Source organism: Myotis lucifugus, unplaced genomic scaffold (genome assembly GCF_000147115.1).
Source record: "Myotis lucifugus unplaced genomic scaffold, Myoluc2.0 scaffold_180, whole genome shotgun sequence".
Lineage (NCBI taxonomy): Eukaryota > Metazoa > Chordata > Mammalia > Chiroptera > Vespertilionidae > Myotis > Myotis lucifugus.
The window spans coordinates 213,140-231,906 of NW_005871228.1; the positions used below are offsets into that span (position 1 = coordinate 213,140).

Consider the following 18,767-nt stretch of genomic DNA (forward strand, 5'->3'; position numbering starts at 1 on the left):
ATGTGCAGAGAACCAGGTCAGGGCAAGAACGACTTGAAAGTCTAACAGCTCCGGCATCTCAGCACTGGATGCAACCTCACAACATGGCATAGACCCGACTCTGGGCCTAGAGAGTCTGAGTCCCAGAAGTTGACATTTTTTCCTACCCCACTGTATGGCTCCCAGAGTGCTGTGTTTGCCAAGTTTTGACAAAAGAAATTAATTATATCAGACACTGCAGAAATAGGTAGGCTTTTTCTATTCAATGAGTATTCAAGTTTGCATGAATACAAGGCCTAAGAGAAGTTTGAGAGATGTGATTAAAATGGTTCCCACAGATAAGGGAGATCTAGTGAGTGTGTCTTGTTGGACTGATTTGAACCAGCTTTGCCCTAATGCCATTCTTGTTCAGAGCCCTGGTGTAGGCTTGGGGCCAACTAATTTTCTTAGCTTTCTCAAGGATGTAGGAGATATTGGTGTGCTCTGCTGTTTGCCGTGAGAGTAATAGAAAGATTTTTATTGAACTACATTGCAGAATTAATGATGGTGACTTGGCACCACTCTTGTAATCACTGGAGACAACACTGGCACAAGTGAATAGGCATTGGGTTAGGAGAAAAGCTGACTTGGGGGCCTGCTTCTGCCACCCCCAAGTTACACTTACGGGTGGAAGTCAGAAAAAAGAAGCCAGAGCTGTTCCATGTGGCCTAGCAGGAAGGTGCTAGTAAGGGAGACAATCTCTAGCATAAGCATGAACCAAACAACAATGCAGGAACCTGGCTCAGGGTTGAAGTGAGATTCAAGTGCCACCTTTCGCCCCAACCAGCTGTGTGATTTTAGGCAAGTTAACCTCTGTTATTTTCCCATCTATGAAATAAGATTAAGGAGTAATGCCCGCCTACTTTATTGATTGATTGTACAGATTTAGTGAATTAATGTGTAAGAACTTTGCAAGCTTACAGCAGTATAAATATAAGTAATCATTATTACTTTTATGAAGAGGTAAAGCTATTACAATAAGCTTCCCTGCGACTGGGTCTGATTGGAAGTGAAGAAACCTGGGCGTGGCCTGAGTGACATGCAGTCGAAGAGCTACAGGGCTGGGCATAAAGGTATTTTTAGCAAATGCTCCCGACTAAAACCTCACTAATCCCTGTTCCATGAAGCCACTTGAATCACATCTCTGAAACCTCACGTAGGTCCTATACTCATGGCAATGGAAACCTGAATATTCAGGGAATGTAGTATCTGATAGACGAATGACTTCTTGTCAAAACGGGGCAAATACCAGTCTCTGTGGAGACCACAGAGCGGGGTCTCATGCTCACGTGGATACAGTGGTGAGCCTCCTGCTCTTATGTCCTTTTAAAAATCGTAATCTGCTTACAATACACATGGAGGGGGCTGGAAAACCAAATGCATACATACATGCCTAGCATGGGTTGTGGGGGTAAATGGTATGTAAATGTGTTTGCTGCCTGAGGAAGGCACACCAGTGAAAGTAGGACTACAAAGAGTTCCTCGACTAGAACTGAGAGCATCTGGCCCAGCCCTCCACTGGACAGAGGGGAAGCTAAAGCCTAGAATGATGAATTACTTATGTAAGGTCTAGACCTGGGGTGGGGAACCTTTTTTCTGCCAAGGGCCATTTGGATATTTCTAACATTATCTGTGAGCCATACAAAATGATCAACTTAAAAATTAGCCTGCCATATTTGGTGAAACATTTAATTAACTCACCCCTAATGCCTTGGCAGGGCCAGACCAAATGATTTCTCAGGCCTCATATGGCCTCCAGGCCGGATGTTCCCCACCCCTGGGCTAGACCCAGGCTGGGTCAGTTATTGAACATTTATTATTAATGTTCAATCAAGTGTTCTAGGCCCTAGAGATGCATACATAACACAGTCCCTGCTCTCAAGAATTGACAATCTAGTGGGGAACCTGATCCAGGCACTCCTGCTGATAGTGAGTTTTGGATGTGATGAGTGCTAAAATAGAGGTATCCACACAGAGCTGTGGAGGATATGGGACTATTGACACTGGCTCCACAGAATGTCAAAAGGAGAGGAGGGAAGCGAGAGGTTATTTCAGCAGAGGAAAGAGCATGAGCAAAGACATGCAGCCTACCTCCAACAGAATGTTTGACTCAGAAGAGACCTTCGAGACCAGCTCTTTATATAACCTTAAAACTCCTTATGTATCACCCTGCAGAGATGATAATTCAATTTCAGCTAGAACACTTCCAGTGAGGGGAAGCTGATTACCTCACAAGACAGAAAAGGTTTGGTGCTAACCTTTTCAGTTGGCACTGCACTGTGAGGAGGGGACCTGTCAGAGTCTATCTCTTCATTGTCGCTGAATAACAGCCCTAGTAATACTTGGTCTCTGACTTCCTCTCAAGGGAATAAGAAAATGCCATGTGTTTTAGAACCTTTGGCTTATAGAATGTTAGAGCTGGGAGGGACCTCAGATATCATTTAGTCCTATTTTTAAGAATCTCTCTGTGACTCATGGACCCTCTTTGAGAATGTGATAAAAATGTAGAGATACTCTCCCTCAAAATCTACATGTGCGCATGACATAGGAAACACTTCGTGGAGTTTCAGGGAATTCATGGAGCCCCAAAGCCTGTCCTTTTTATTTTACTGATAGGAATCTGAGGCTCAGAGCAGTGGAATGGCATGAAGGAGCATCATGGAAGTGATTTCCCATGGGTCAGACCACAGCATGAGCAGAAGAGTCAGACTATAAGTCCACCCTGGAGACAGGCACTGACAAAGTGAAGATGTCTGGGGAGCAGGCTGCAAGAGGATCTGCTTTGAGGCAAAAAGGAGACCTAGGTTAGGAGTGTGAGTGTCATGAACACTTTCTTTAATGATCTGAAGGTTGGTTTATAGAGAGGATTTAGAATTTTATCTTTAGCTCAAAACCAAAAGGTAGAAAAGAACTTCTGCCAGACAGAACTGCCCACTAATGGAATGTACTGCATGAGAGGCACAGAATTCCTTGTCATTTGACTTTTTGTGGACACAGAACAGCCTCCTGTAGAAGGGACTACAGCATGACAAGAGTCTGAATGGGGTGACCCAAACTGGACTTGATTATGTAACTCTGAGAGGCATACTCACTCTCACACACTAGCCAGAGGCAGCTCAGGTCTCCCAGAGAGTGTGGTTAGTAAAGAAAGTGGTAAGAGAGGAAGCAAAGAAAGTTCAGGATGGCTGAGACCTCAAGTGGAAGGTGTGGCAGGGTGGGAGTAGAGAGAAATGGGACTTGGAGATACAAGCAGAAGTAAAATGTTGAAGGTCTTACACAGCATCATGCCTGGTATTCAAGAATAAGGGCTTGTATTGAGTAATGGGACAGAGAAGGAAAGCAAAAGGACATAACAGTACATTTCAAAAGAGGAATGAACAGAATCAGTGGTGGCTGCACTAGCAGGGAAGTCAGGAGGCAAGAGGAGAGACAGGCTGTGGTGATGAGCTGCAGGTTTCACACAGTGGGTCTGCAGTGCTGGTGACAACAGGGCACACAATGGAAATGTCCAGTGATCTGAAATGCTGGCAGTGACCAAAGGACAGTGAGGCGGAGATGCCCAGGAGGCAGCTGATGAGCCAAGATTAGAGTTCCAGGAGGTCAAGATATGAGACAGATTACGGGGTTATTTACAGAGATGAAGTAATTTAAGTCTTAAAAGTAGATACATTTTCAATAATAATAATAATAATAAAAAGCATAGCAGGAGTAGAGGTCTAAGGAGTTTGCTCACAGGGCTGACCTCAGTGTGGAGATGGTATAATTTAAAAATGTGAGAAGGAAGAGTTGACAAGTTAGAGGAGATCTATGGTTAGAGAGTGAAATAAAAACCTGGCAAAAAGGAAGCTCCAGGGAAGAAGAGTGATCCACATAAACACGGTCTTAACTTAGTGTGCACTCAACAGTGTGCTTCGGCAGGCAAATTATGGTAATGTTCATTTTGGAAACAACACAGGTAGAGCAGTATGAGTTATAAAGTGCTTTTGAATGGATTATAGGTATTCTTTAAGCAGTATTTAAAAAAAAACCGCCTTAGAGAATATGACTAAAATGTCTCTCCCAATGTCTTTATCAGTAAATTAAAAATCACTGTAAGTTAAACAAGTCCCTTTCACATCCATCCTTAAGGAAGGTGATTTCCACTAGGACTCCTGGGAAAGGGTCACGGAGGTGCCAGGACGAGTTTATAGAAACACCAGTGGAAGGAAATACAATATTCCATCTCTTATAGAGAATATTTACTTGCCTCTCAGGATAATTTGTCACATGTATTACCTACTTCCAGTTGTCACTCACACGCAGAGGACTTTGATAAGAAGGCTGGAAACAGGCATGTAGAGGCTTTAGGTTAATACTGGATTCTCTGGCACATGTGATGTCATGGGCCTCATTAAGAGACCAATGCAAAGGAATGTTTCCGAGGATGCCACCTACTCTGATAGCTTCAGAGTCAGAAGAGAATGTGTTTCTGTCAATCTTGTCTGGCGAAGGCTGCCTCATGGTGAGTATTCCAGTGCATGGTGGTATTTAACTTCTTGCTGACATGGTTTACCCTGCCTTTGATTATTATTTTTAATTGCTATTTATTACACGTATGCTTCCCCCTTGTGGGCAAGATATGGAAGGAATTAAGAGGTGGCATGATCCAAGGTTTGGAAACATTCAAGACACAGCCCGGAAGTTGTCTCTCAGGAATCTACCTGTTGTCCGCATCTTTATCATCAGAAGTTTCGGTCTCTATACCTGCTAATGTGATACCTCCTGCTATTTAAAATACCCAACACAAGTATCAAAGAAAAGGCAAACCAAAGTCTAATCTAAAATCTATCACTTATGGTAAGATAATCACAATGTATAATACGTACCTAATGTATAATAGTTTTTGAAGTGTCTGAATCACCCCATTCAGACTCTTGTCATGCTGGTCAAGGGCATTCATTTTGTATCATTATCGAGAAAAGTGTGAGGTTCTTGAAGCAAGTATTTTCCTTTTAGTTACTATTTTCTCTGTAGGCTCTAGCCAAAAGTTTTGTATGTACAGTAGAATTCAATCAATGATCATTGAATAAATTACATTATTTAGTATAAATTTGTCAAGGAATAGGTGGGGGAGAAGTAAGTTATTTATACAAGTTGGTTGCTTTAATCAAATCAAAGCTCGATGAGTCTTGTGGAAGCAGGCAGGCACTGATGGAAGTTTCCTTGGGAAAGGCAGGAGAGGTGAGAAGGCCAGCTTTCTCTTTGCAGCTCACTGAGGGAGCACGGCCACCCTCCACTCCTTCCCCGGGAAACTGAGAGGAACAGCCACCACGCAGAGGTTAGACCTTGTCCTTCATTTCAGCCTCAGTCCTCCGAAGGACTGGTGAGCAGAAGGGGGAAGGTGGCTTGGGTACAGGGATCAAAGCTATTTCAGATTCTGCCCCCGACTCCCTCTCCGCCCCTCCAGCCCTGACCCGAGTTGTGAGAACCATCACCCATCGCTACCAGCTGGGACTCACTTGGCAGCAGCATCTTTCCTCAGCTGCTCATGCTTCATGAGGAGGTTCTTGCGGTCTCGGAAAGCTTTCCTGACCTTGTAGCCTTTGTACACAGCTTGGATTTTGAAGGCAGCGATGTCCTGGATGGCTGCGATGGACAGGGCGCCATGCTCCAACATGAACTGGATCACTTCGTGGCGCTCACCAAGCAAAGCATAATCGAGGGGGGTGTACCTGAGGCAGGGAGAGTTTTTAAAGTGTCGGAATGTAATTCGAGGTACAGCTAACTGGCAATACAAGCAGGGAAAGGAAACATGCGGAGACATGGAACATTCCTCAGGCAAAGCAGCTCCTTCTGTTCTCTGAGGGGCACAAGCCAGGGGGAAGCTGGGTCAGGTGCTCTGTGCTGCTGACCACATCAATTCCTGAGTTTTCCTCACTGGCTCACAAACTGGGGGCTGTGAGAACATGATCCCTTTCCTCTTTCCCGTGTTCCAAATAATTCCTCATTCCTATCTGAAAAAAGACTGCAAATAGTATTCTGTGACATTCATAATTTGAGTGTTTATGAAATACAAAATAGCTCTGGCCAGTGTGGCTCAGTTGGTTGATCATCGTCCTATGTACCCAGAAGTCGCCAGTTTAATTCCAGGTCAGGGCACATGACTGGGTTGCAGGCTAGATCCCCAGTAGGGAGCATGCAGGTGGCAGCTGATCAATGCTTCTCTCTTACTGATGTTTCCCTCTCCCTCTCTCTCTAAAAAAATTTCAATAAAACATATTTTAAAAAGAAATTAAAAATATACCTCCAAATGGAGAGATTTAGTATATGATAAGGATGGCTCTATAGCTGGAGAAAGGATGAATTACTAAATAATGCTGAAACAACTGGGTAGCCATCTGGGGAAAAAATACTTATATCACATTTTACTCTAAAATAAATTATGAATGAGGCAAAGATCTAAATATATATATACACATAAAAGAAGTCATAAATATACCATAAGAAATTATGGAAGATTTCTTAAAAATTGAAGAGGGAAGTCTTTAAAAAAAAGGTACAAAAGTTAGAAATCTTATGCTTGATAAATCCAACTACATAAATACACACACACACACACACACACACACACACACACACTAAAACTTTGCAGGGCAAAAACACCAAAAACAAAGGTAAAAGGGTTCCCATAACAGGAAATACTAATGGCTCCTAAACATATGTCCAATCTCACTAATTTAAGAGAAATACAAATTAAGACTCATATGAAAGAGCATTTTTATAATTAGATTAGCACACACCAGAAAGTTTAAGAACCGACTGTGCTGGCAATCTCTCACACACTACCTTAATCTTTAGGGAGAACAATTTGGCATACCTATCAAAATTATGTATGTATCTGCCTTTCAACATAGGCATTTCACATACAGGCATTTATCCCCCAGATCTGCTCTCCTTTGTGAGCTGCTTTATGTGCAAGGATATTCACAGAGGCACAGCTTGAAATAGTAGAAGAATGCAAACAACCTCAATATGCATCAACAGAGGACCAGTTAAATAAAGCACAGGCCACCCATGCAACGAAGTCATCAGTACAGTGCAGCCACTCCTGCATGTATGAATAAACAAGGAACAATCTCCAGGATCTCTTGTTAAGTGAAAAAAGGAAAAAGTAAGAAACAGAAGAGTATTGTGGCATGCTCCACTGTACAAGAAAGAATTTATCCGTGTGTGTTCACCTATATAAAACATATCTCCAGAAGTTTCCCAAGAAAGGTGACAGTGATGCCTGAGAGAGAAACCGACTGTCTCAGAGGCAAGTGTAGGAGGGACATTCCGTTTTCACTCAAGGTCCTTTTATGCCTTTTAGACTTTGTACAGTGGACATATAGTCCCTTTTTGATAAATACGTTATTTAGAAAAGATACACATTATTGTCCTGTAGTTATGTGTCTCAAATGGATCTAGTTGTGTGATATTAGGCAAATTCCTTTTTAAAAACACATTTTTCTATTTTTGTAAATATAAAATAAATTAGATAAATACACGGAAGAAAATAGTCATCCAAATCACCACCCTCACAATTAACCACTGTTATTATCTTGGCAGATATGCTTTCCTTTTTTAAAAAAATGTCTACTTCATGAAAAGGACACATCTAAGAATTTAAACAATGTGAAAAATAAAAATATTGAAATAAAAAACCCCAAACCCCAAATTCCACCATCCAGCAATGGTGATGATAACTGTCACTTCTTAAACAACTTACTCGATGTTTCTAAGGCCCCGCTTTCCTCATCACAGACTTGGCATGAAGAAAAAAAATATAAATATAAAGATTGGCATTGTGCCTGGCACAAAGGAGTTCATACATATTGGCTATTACTGTTATTATAAGACATACATTGCAGTATGATTTGTGACACCATAATCACTTATCATAAATATTATTTCCATTGGACCCAAACTAGTATTTATGGCCATCTAATGGCTGCCACTGATCTGATTCCTCTCTGAGTGACTGTTACTAATTCAATGCAATAAGAGATGTTCAGAGAAAATAATCAGCTGATATCTGAAGTGGAATAAATGATGATTATATGAAAGCATCATTAGACACAGAAAACTATTCAATGATTACAGAAAAAAATCTCTTCAAAATTCATCTAATAGCTACAGTAAGCCATAGAAGGACAGGGTTTTGAGTATAAGCAAAGGGTGGTTTGGCCACTTCAATAAGGAAACTGAATTCAGAAGGAAGCCCCAAGTGCTAAAGGTAAGGAACCCTCACTTAAGGGCAGCTCCATCTGCCACTCCTGTTCAGGGACCAGAAGGCCATAAGTAGAGGTGCCTATGTAAACTTTAAAACATTATTTATATGTAGTTTAAAAATTAACTACATATTAAGTGGTAAATATTATCACACAATAGTAGAGCTAAATTGAATTTTAGAGGACATTTAGGGAAATAAACTCAATAAACAGACTCAGAAAAATTAAGCAACTTGCTGAAGGTTACGTAACTAGTAACCTGCAGAATCTATATCTAGACTGAAACTAAGATCAAATGTCTCCCTGTTCAATAACCTTTTTACAGCACATCTATCAATTATTGAGTTTAAGTCTCTTAGAGAATGAAACTTCTAAAATCAACATGAAATAACCTATATTTAGTAAGTTATTTCTTCTTTTTTAAAAAAATTTATTGATTTTTTACAGAGAGGAAGGGAGAGGGATAGAGAGCTAGAAACATCGATGGGAGAGAAACATCGATCAGCTGCCTCCTGCACACCTCCTACTGGGGATGTGCCCGCAACCGAGGTACATGCCCTTGACCGGAATCGAACCTGGGACCTTTCAGTCCGAAGGCCGACGTTCTATCCACTGAGCCAAACCAGTTGGGGCAGTAAGTTATTTCTTCTATAATAAAATGTAGTGTCTTTCACATAGTATACAAGCAAGATTATAAAAATCTGATTTATGAAAGTAAGGCCCAAACTATGCCTATACTTACAAATATGACAAAAGCAAAGAACAGGTAGCATAAGATACCCTAAAGAATGCTGAACTGGGAGTCCGAGACCTGTAGGACCTGGACATTCTCTTCACTTCTCTGAGCTTCTGTTTTCTCCTTTGTAACAGGTGAAAAGGAGGTGGGAAGAACTAGATCTCTCAGGCAGTTTGTGAATAGAAATTGCGTTTCAATTCACAAACTGCCTGAGAGTATATTTTTATTAGAAGACAACTCAAACATAAACAAAAGTAGAGGGTGTAACACCATTCTGCTTTGCACACACACCATCCAAATGTAACAATTAGCAAGATCCTTGCCACATTTGCTTCATCCAAGCCCTTCCTTTTCACTTTTGCTAAAGTATCTTAAAGCAAATCCCAGAATTTCCCTGCATTTCAGTATTCATCTATAAATATTATGAACATAACCACATCACTATTGTATTAACAAAATTAACAGGAATTCCTTAGTAAGATCCAATGTCAACTCCGTATTCAAATTCCCCCCAATTTCCAAAAATAAAAACTAAAAAAATTCCCCCAACTGGTTTATTTAGGATTCTCAGTCAATTTTTGCTCAAAAAACACACAATCCAAATACCTAGCAAGGTTTTAAGATTGAAAGTCCATATACCTAGAGTTCAAGCAACTGACCATATTGTGATTATTACTACTGAAATCTTTCTTTACCCTCAATTCAATTTAGAAACATTCAAGTGCTGTGAATATTCCCATCAATATCAGAGTGTGGCTGTCAGATAGTTATTGACTGAAAGCCAGCAGGAGCTGACAAAAATTATGTCTAAGCAGTGCACATCAAGGGGTTAGTGTCAATGCATGAGAAGTAAAAATTAGCCCCACACTGATGGTAACCAGGCAAGAAACAATGTAGATAAAGGCGAGACAAGATACAATTGGACCTGCCAAGTGGGAATGGTCTGCTGGGATGAGCAGAATGCCTAAACTAGAATGTCAATAAACATAAAAGGCAGTGCCAAGTTCTGACATTTGTACATCAAGGTGCATTGCTGATGAAACATTAAAGGGGCCTGGAATATTGCCACTGTCTCTTTTCATTTATAGATTGGCAAGTTCAGTTAGGCTGGCTTTTCCTATGGTCGTTTGGTCTGTAATTAACCTATTCTTTCTCCAGGAGGCAGTAAGCACCTTAATTCATAGGCTTACTTAGGTCTGGAATTCAATGCTTCACATATAAGTGGGAACTGAATTGCAAACAAAATGTTTTTTTACTGTTTCCTAAAAAATAATAGGCATGTGGTAAACACTGTAATAGAATAAATGCTTTTCAGAAATAAAACATCACTAATTCTTAGGATTCTTAAACCTTCCCTTTGGTGGTTTTAGGATTTCTGAGGGAGAAATCATCCCTCTAACACATCTGCTTTCATGTCACAACCTCAGCCTTGAGGACTCCACTGGCCTCCAGCTTCCTTAGATGCCCAACCCCCTAAATCTTCAAATATATTTTGTTTTGTAGTTATCATATGACTATAATAGAGTGATTTCTTTATATAATTGCTCCTAAAATAAGACATACTAGTCTGCTTTATCTAATTCTTCATGTGCTCTAAGAATTCCAGAAGTTTCTAATGCAGGTGTAAAGCAGGGCAATGGTTACTAAGATCCAGACAATATCAACTTGACAACCAACACTTATTTACTGAGCATCCACTTCATAAAAAGCACTGTACACTGTACAGAGATGACCATGATCCTTAGGAGTTCTCTGCTAATAGGGAAGACAGAGTACACGAAATTATAATACAAAGTGAAATGTGCCAACTGCTGTAAAAATACAGTGTAGGGAAGAACGAAGTTTGGGACACATGACTACGGGATCAGAACAACCTCCTTAGATGAGACGGCATTTGAACAGAGGAATGACGTGATTAACAATTACATTAGATATGAGTTAGCAAGGCTACTTTGGAAGCCGATGAATGGAATGAGGAAAGGTCAAAGGAGGGAAAAGAGCAAGGAGACACTGGGCCAGTCCCAGAGAGAGTCAAAGCGAGCTTGATTTAGACAATGATGCTGGCAATGAAGAGATGACTGTGAAGCAAGGAGAGACCCTGAGTCTGAAATACAGTTTTAGAACCCAGCAGGACCCAGGTGATTGCCGAAGCATCAATGGTTGGTCAGATCACCAAAGGAGATAGGCTGAGAGAAGAGATCCGGTCCTTGAAGAATGTTTATATTAAAAATAAATAAAAAACAGAAGAGAAGCCAAAAGAAATGAAGAAGGAGCAGAGATGATCAGAAGAGAAAATAAACTGTCACAGAAGCTTAGAGAAGATAGAGAGTCTCAATAAGGTAAAGAAGCAGAGGCAACAGAAGCAGGATGCAGAAAGGCCATGAGAGTGGACAGAAAGGACAACTATCACTTTTCAACTAGGAAAAGACACAGATTTCAGGAGACGTGAGATGAAGCCAGACTGCAATGGCATGAATGGTGAGCATGAAGAAATGGAGGCAGTGAAGACAGTCTGCGAGAAGGAAGACTTTGGATGCAGAGAAAGAGTTGGAAGATAATGGATGGAGGATATAACTATGGGGAAAGGTTCTGAAAGAGGTGGAGAAGATGACGGGGTTGGCCCCAGATAGGAGGAGCAAGTTTCCGCTAAGACAGCTGCCCTGGAGAAAGTCCTTCCTTCTCTTCAAAGTGTCCATGACAAAAAGGAAGGACTGGCGGTGGTGCTAAGAGGGTAGGGTTGGTGTTATAGCAGGGGCCACTTTAGCTAAAGCATCCACAAACAATGAAATCTAAAGCACAGACCTGGGTGGGGAGTTCAGGTATGGATGTCTGATTACAAACTTAGTTGTTACCTACAAATTACTAGACTCTAGATCAGCCGTGGGCAAACTACGGCCCGCGGGCCGGATCCGGCCCATTTGAAATGAATAAAACTAAAAAAAAAAAAAAGACCGTACCCTTTTATGTAATGATGTTTACTTTGAATTTATATTAGTTCACACAAACACTCCATCCATGCTTTTGTTCCGGCCCTCCGGTCCAGTTTAAGAACCCATTGTGGCCCTCGAGTCAAAAAGTTTGCCCACCCCTGCTCTAGATCCAACACCACCACGAATCTCTTCTGCTTAGGTTTCACACTGTGTCTGTCCTTTTTATTAGGCCTGGGTCCTGGGGGAACAATCCCAGCCTAATTCTGTGAGTCTCCTATTATTCAAGAATTCTGTATTGAGACTAAAATCCTGAACTTTCAGCTTAGCTTCTCATTTTTTCATGCACATGGTGGCACCTTTGTCCACTAATTGATAATATCCTCTCATCAAGAGAAACTTCTTGATATATAATACGTGCCACTGGCCTAACCGAATCCCTTGTCCCAGTCAATCAGGACCCCCTGTCTTTATGCTAGCCACCATCCAGAAGAAGGCATGTTGTTTCCTCATCTGTAAAATGTGAGCTGACCCTAGGTGATATCTAACGTCTGAACAGCTTTAAAATCCAGAGATTCTAAGTCGATACTGCATAGCACTCTTGCTTTTTTTTTTTCTGGTTCAGGATTTCTTAATGTAGTGTTTCCTTGAGTATACTTATTATATCTGAACCAGTATCTAAATTTGAGATTTAAAAAATCTGGCAGAGCCCTAACCAATTTGGCTCAGTGGATAGAGCGTCGGCCTGTGGACTCAAGGGTCCCAGGTTCGATTCCGGTCAAGGGCATATCTTTTTATAAATATATTATTTATAAAAAATAAAAATCATCATTCTCCCCTTTAAAAAAAAATCTGGCAGAAAGGATGTGATATGAACAACAATACATTCTTTTTATCAACAGCTGACTCACCTCTCTTCATTGTTTTCCATCTGATTGGGAAAAGCAGCGAAGTCTAGCAGTAATTTAATGGCATCAAGGTATCCGTTGTTACAGGACCAGTGCAAAGCTGTTCTTCCCTACAAGCATGAGCAAAAATCAAGTACATCTGCAGTAGGTATTTTTGAACACATAGTTAATTATACTAACTCAAAAAATAAACAATTCTCTCCTCAAATTACTTAATTACAATAAGGAAAAATATTAAGTATACAGTGGAGGAAAGGATGGTATCATAACCAAGTGACCAAAATTATCACTCCATTACGTGGCATCATTTAAAGAAGAAGTAAGACCAATCTTACACAAATTCATTAGGAGAATAAAAAAGAGGTACTTCTTCCTAACTCTTTTTATAAGGTCAGTGTAACCCTGCTACCAAAACTTGACAAGTATAATACAAGGAAGAAAAATTATAGGTCAAACTCTCTCATGAACATAGATGAAAAAATCTCAAAATATTAGCAAATAAAATCCACTAACATATACATTTTAAAAATATATCATGTGGCGTTAGCATCTGAAAAAATGTAATCAATCAATGTAATTCACCATATTAACAGCAAAAAGGAGAGAAATACTATCATGTTGATATATGCAGAAATAGCATGACAGAAATTAAACAGCTATTTGTGATTTTAAAAAAGCTCTTAGCAAGTAGAAATATAAGCGAAATTATAGAAATATCATATTCAATGGTAAAATATTTAAAGTTTTGTCCTTGAGAAACTAGAATGAGTTAAGAATGTCAACTATCACCAATTCCATTCAACATTATATTGGAGGTCCTAGGTAGTTCAATAATTTAAGACAAGAAGTGAAAGGTGTAAGGACTGGAAAGGAAGAAAGAAAAATGTTATTATTCACATACAGCATGATTGTTATGTAGATAATCCAAAATAGTACACATAAACACATGACATATAAAAGTAGAACTGGAAAGTAGATTAATATAGTACTTATGTAAGAAACTGGCAACTTGTAAAAAATGTAAAAGGTATAGCAAATTATAAAAGATGTATTTTTAATAACTTAGGTATAAGGACCATATTTATATTTTTTCATTATGTTAATTTTATATAGTAACAATCTTGATAAATATTTATTGAAGGAATTAATAGGACATATATTTTCTGACTTGGAAAACATAATATACTAGGATATTTAAGGAGTTAAAGTAATTAAAGTAGCAAAAAGTCAATATTGGCTAAATTGAAAGAAAGCAATATATTACTACACAGCTGGGGGAAGCATAGATTAACCTATATGCTTTAGAAATCAGTTCAACAGTATGTACCAGAGCATAAGCATTCATATACCATTCATTCTTTGATTCAATAATCTCACTTAGGGGAAATTATTCCAAGGTAATAATATAAATAAGTAAAGTTAAATGCACAAAGGTGATTAATGAAACATGATCTGTAATAAAGAACATGTGTCCAGCAATAGGAAGTTACTTATTTAATTCTAAAATCTGGGTAACAGGCATAGTTTGGACCCTGACTCCCTCCAACCTGCCACTGTAGTCCCCTTAGGGTAATTATTTAGGCTCCATGAGCTTTAAGTTCCTCATCTGTAAAATGGGGATAATAATAGTAACTACGCTATAGAATTTATGTGAGGATTGAACTCTCTTAGAACTTTGGGATGTTAAACATCCATGATTATGAAAAAGATTATAAACCAAATAAGAAAATATTGGTGATTATTTTAAGTGAACAAAACCAAATGTGGTTTGTAAAATTACATCGTATATTTATATACATACATATCCATATGCCATGTATATATACTTTACAATGTTACAGAGTTATTCCCATTATGACTTTGTTAAATTATATAGGTATATGGGCAAGGACTTGAAGAGAGCATGGGCAAATAAAAATCATTTTTAATTAGCAGATTTGTGGGGGATCTCTTCATTTGGCAAATTGTCGTTTTACTTAATTTCAGTGAACAAAGAAAAAAATACTCTAAACACTTTGGAGCAGACAATATAGAAAAGACCCAGCCTTTCTACCTCTTTGTCTTGAATGTTAGGGTCTGCATTATTCTCCATGAGCACTGCCATGCAGTTGATGTATCCCCCATACGCAGCACACTGCAGAGGGGTTCTTCCTGCGTAATCTTGCACATTTGGATTGATCTTATTTTCTATCAATATCTGGCAAACATCGGCATTTCCTCCCAGCGCTGCCCAATGAAGAAGAGAATGACCATCCTGGTCAACTAGATCTACCCTTGCTCCACCTGAAAAAGCAAGAATATAATGAAAATGACTATCATAGAGAACAAACAGACCCTTACATGCTTTATGCTTAGCAGAATGCTTCCACATATATTATCTACTTCAGATGTTTACAATAAGCCTTGGTCAGGTTTGGCATCATTTCCCTTTTACAGAAGATAAAACAGGATCAGGCAGGTGAAGTAACCGCCAAAATCACACAACTACCAATAGGTGGAGGTAGGCCCTGTGTTTCTTGATGCCAGGCGGGTGCTCTACCCTCTATCCCAGCCGTGGGCAAACTACGGCCCGCGGGCCGGATCCGGCCCATTTGAAATGAATAAAACTGAAAAAAAAAAAAAAAAGACCGTACCCTTTTATGTAATGATGTTTACTTTGAATTTATATTAGTTCACACAAACACTCCATCCATGCTTTTGTTCCGGCCCTCCGGTCCAGTTTAAGAACCCATTGTGGCCCTCGAGTCAAAAAGTTTGCCCACCCCTGCTCTATCCTCTACCCAGGCGGCTCTGCTATGTAAGGCTGTGTATTTCAAATGGTGAATGCAAGAATTCCTACATTTTGAGAGTGACTTTTTTATTTTTTTATTGTTGACACTATTACAGATGTCCCCATTTAGGAGCACTCATAATAACTCACCTTTAATAAGGGTCTGAATCACATCTTTGTGTCCCATCTCACAGGCTCGGAAAAGTGGAGTATGTTTCATGACATCAGTAGCATCTACTTGAGCATTATTTTCCAATAATAGCTTCACGGTGCTGACATGGCCAGAAAGGGCAGCAGCATGTAAAGCTAAAAAGGGAGCAAGAGAAGGTGATAAACTCATTAATTTTTTGTTATGTTTTTATTGATTTCAGATAGAGGGAGAGGAAGGAGGGGAGAGGGAGGAGGGAGAGAGATAGAAACATCAATGATGAGAGAGAATCATCGATAGGCTGCCTTCTTCACGCCCCCTACTGGGGATCGAATCCACAACCTGGGCATGTGCCCTGACTGGGAATCGAACCCTGACTTCCTGGTTCATGGGTGGACACTCAACCACTGAGCCACACCAGCTGGGCTGATGAACTCTTTAATAACAACTTTACCTTTTTATTATTCTAACTATGCATCTTTTCCTGTTTCGATTTCCCTATCATTTTGGCTAAATGCAATCTGATCTTAAAGATTCTCTTTTTCACTTTTGTAGATTTCTATCTTCCTTTCTATTCATAGTATTACTCACACTTTTCCCTTTCTCATCTCACTATTTTCTTCCTTTGCATCCTAGTGGTCTGAAATTGTCCCCTCTTCTCTGTTACTATTTTACTATCTTTTCCTCTTTCTAAGAGAGTGAGAGATAAACAACCAAGAAGACAAATAATTTAAATGATGCAGGCAACACTGCCCACTGAACCCCCTCAATAAGCATATGCCTGAGGGATGGTGGCAGGAGACATCAATCCTTCCTTCAGTGGTTACACGAGCTACTCCTGTGGCTGCTACCCACATGCTACTGAGAGTTCGCACACCTTACTGCATTGAGTGCCTTTTTCATACAATATGGCTCCAAAGACACGTCAGCAGTTTCCTCAGGGCCCAGTTTAGGAAACAGCAATTCCTTTCAGCACTGGAGAAAACACTGCGATGGAATGTGGTCTCTTCTCTGGTGCTTTTGGAAGAGGTTTCAAAGATTGGCTGTGACTATATGTGAGTTTCATGTTGGGCTGCCCCCTGCTATGTTACTCTACTTTAGTGCTTGTCTCATCCCGTCACTCTTTAAATTCTATTTAAATTCACTTTATAAATTCTGCTGAATTCTGACTATCTAGAAGCCTGGGCCAATTCTTTCTAAGTGTTATGGCTCTATAGTACCTAGAGCAAACAAACAAACAAACAAACCCACTGGCCCCACATACCTAAACAAGAAAGTATTAGATAGTGATGAATGGCATAATTAAAGAAGGAAGTAACAGAAGATATTTTGATTTTAGAGTGACTGGTGGTTAGGGAAAGCTTTGCTAAGGAACTGGCATTTAAGCTGAGACCTGAATGAGAACGCGGTGATCTGGAGAGAGAGTAGCCGGGGCAAAGGGAACAGTCAGGACAGGACAGGAATGGATGTGCGTTTAGGGAAGGCAAGGAAGCTGCAGCACGGCAGGCAGAAAAGGCCAGGTCATGAGTGGCCATGCGGGAAGACACTGAAGGGCGTTGAAGAGGTGAGTGATATTGTCTGATTTATGGCTTAACCAGAAAACCGCTAGCTGTTCTCAGGGAAATGCACTGTAGTAGACTAGGATATAAGCAAGGAGCTCAGTTAAAACCATTGCAGTAGACTGGGTGAAAAATGATGGCTCAAACTAGGGTGACAGGAGTGGAGAAGGAGAGAAAGAAAAAGATTTAGAATATATTTTGGAGGGGGAGTCAACAGGTCTTGTTGACAGGATTTGAAATAGGATCTCTGTCCACACCGTCTGGAAATCTGCATTTCGACCAATAGCCCTAGTAATTCTTATGCATACTTGAGTTTGAGAACTCTGACCTAAATGGATAGAGTTGGTGTGGCCTAGACAAGATTCAGATGGGTGTGTGAGATTTCACATATCTGAAGTTCTGTCACTTCAGTATGTGAAGAGAGCACAGAGTGGGACATTCAGGTTGACAAATTTTAGCTCAGTGTAAGGAAGAGAATTCTAGAAGAGTTAGGTTAAAAGTAAAGCACTGGGTTCCCTATATTGGAGCTGTTCGAACAGAGGCTGAAAGACAAGTACTGAAGAATGGTGTGATGCAGATTAGAGCACGATACTCCAGTTATTTTCACATTTTAAGAGCATAAAAATGGTTTTCCCCCAAAATGAAATTTTATAAAACATTCAACATATAAAAAAAATTAGAATTATTCTGCTGAAACAGGGGTAGAAGGTTATCCACTTAAGCATCCACACTCCCAGTTCATCTGTATAAAAGCCTGTTGTCCCAAAGAACACGGCTGAAAAACTCCGGACCAGGACTAATTCTAAGGTGCTTGCTAATTCTGAAACCCTATAATTCTGTGATAGGGCACAAGGATGCAATAGATACTCTTCAGATAAACATCAATGTCACATAAAAATACACAGCACAACGTGAATTAAGTAAAAAAGATAGAACAAACGATTTTATTAAAGGAATTTCCCCATTTCTGAGTATTTGCATTTACTTTATTTTAAAATGACCTTAGACTTAAATATTGTTGCTTCCTCTTTGAAAAAGTGCCACAAGTTTACATAGAAGTGCTATTTTTTTAAAAGTTAAATTTAAACATATTCAAAAGTAAAGACAGTAAACTCAATATAGCCATCATCCGGCGTTGGCAATTATCAGCACAAGGCTTACTGTGCTCCCTCTAACTGCCATCAATCACCCTCACTTTTGATTGCTTTTATTGAAATTTTAGAATCATATCCTTCCATTTGTAAATATTTTATTTATTTATTTTTTAAAATATTTATATTGATTTCAGAGAGGAAGGGAGAGGAGAAAGGGAGAGAGAGAGAGATATCAATGAGAGACTCATTGATCACCTGCCTCCTGCACGCCCCCTACTGAGGATTGAGCCCAGCACCCAGGCATGTGCCCTTGACGGGAATCAAACCCGGGACCCTTCAGTCCACAGGCTGACGCTCT

At 39.9% G+C, this 18,767-nt stretch overlaps 1 protein-coding gene across 7 annotated transcripts in view; it reads right to left on the reverse strand.

Moving 5' to 3' along the window:
* INVS (inversin) overlaps positions 1 to 18,767 on the reverse strand; it is a 113,594-nt gene that overhangs the window by 25,117 nt on the left and 69,710 nt on the right. For all 7 annotated transcript variants that reach the window (XM_014462383.2, XM_014462384.2, XM_023760336.1 and 4 more), the window contains 4 exons: positions 15,759 to 15,914; positions 14,892 to 15,121; positions 12,842 to 12,948; positions 5,517 to 5,729 (listed from right to left, as the gene is read on the reverse strand). In XM_014462383.2, coding sequence (XP_014317869.1) covers positions 5,517 to 5,729; positions 12,842 to 12,948; positions 14,892 to 15,121; positions 15,759 to 15,914 — 706 coding nt within the window. The remainder of the gene's footprint in view (positions 1 to 5,516; positions 5,730 to 12,841; positions 12,949 to 14,891; positions 15,122 to 15,758; positions 15,915 to 18,767) is intronic.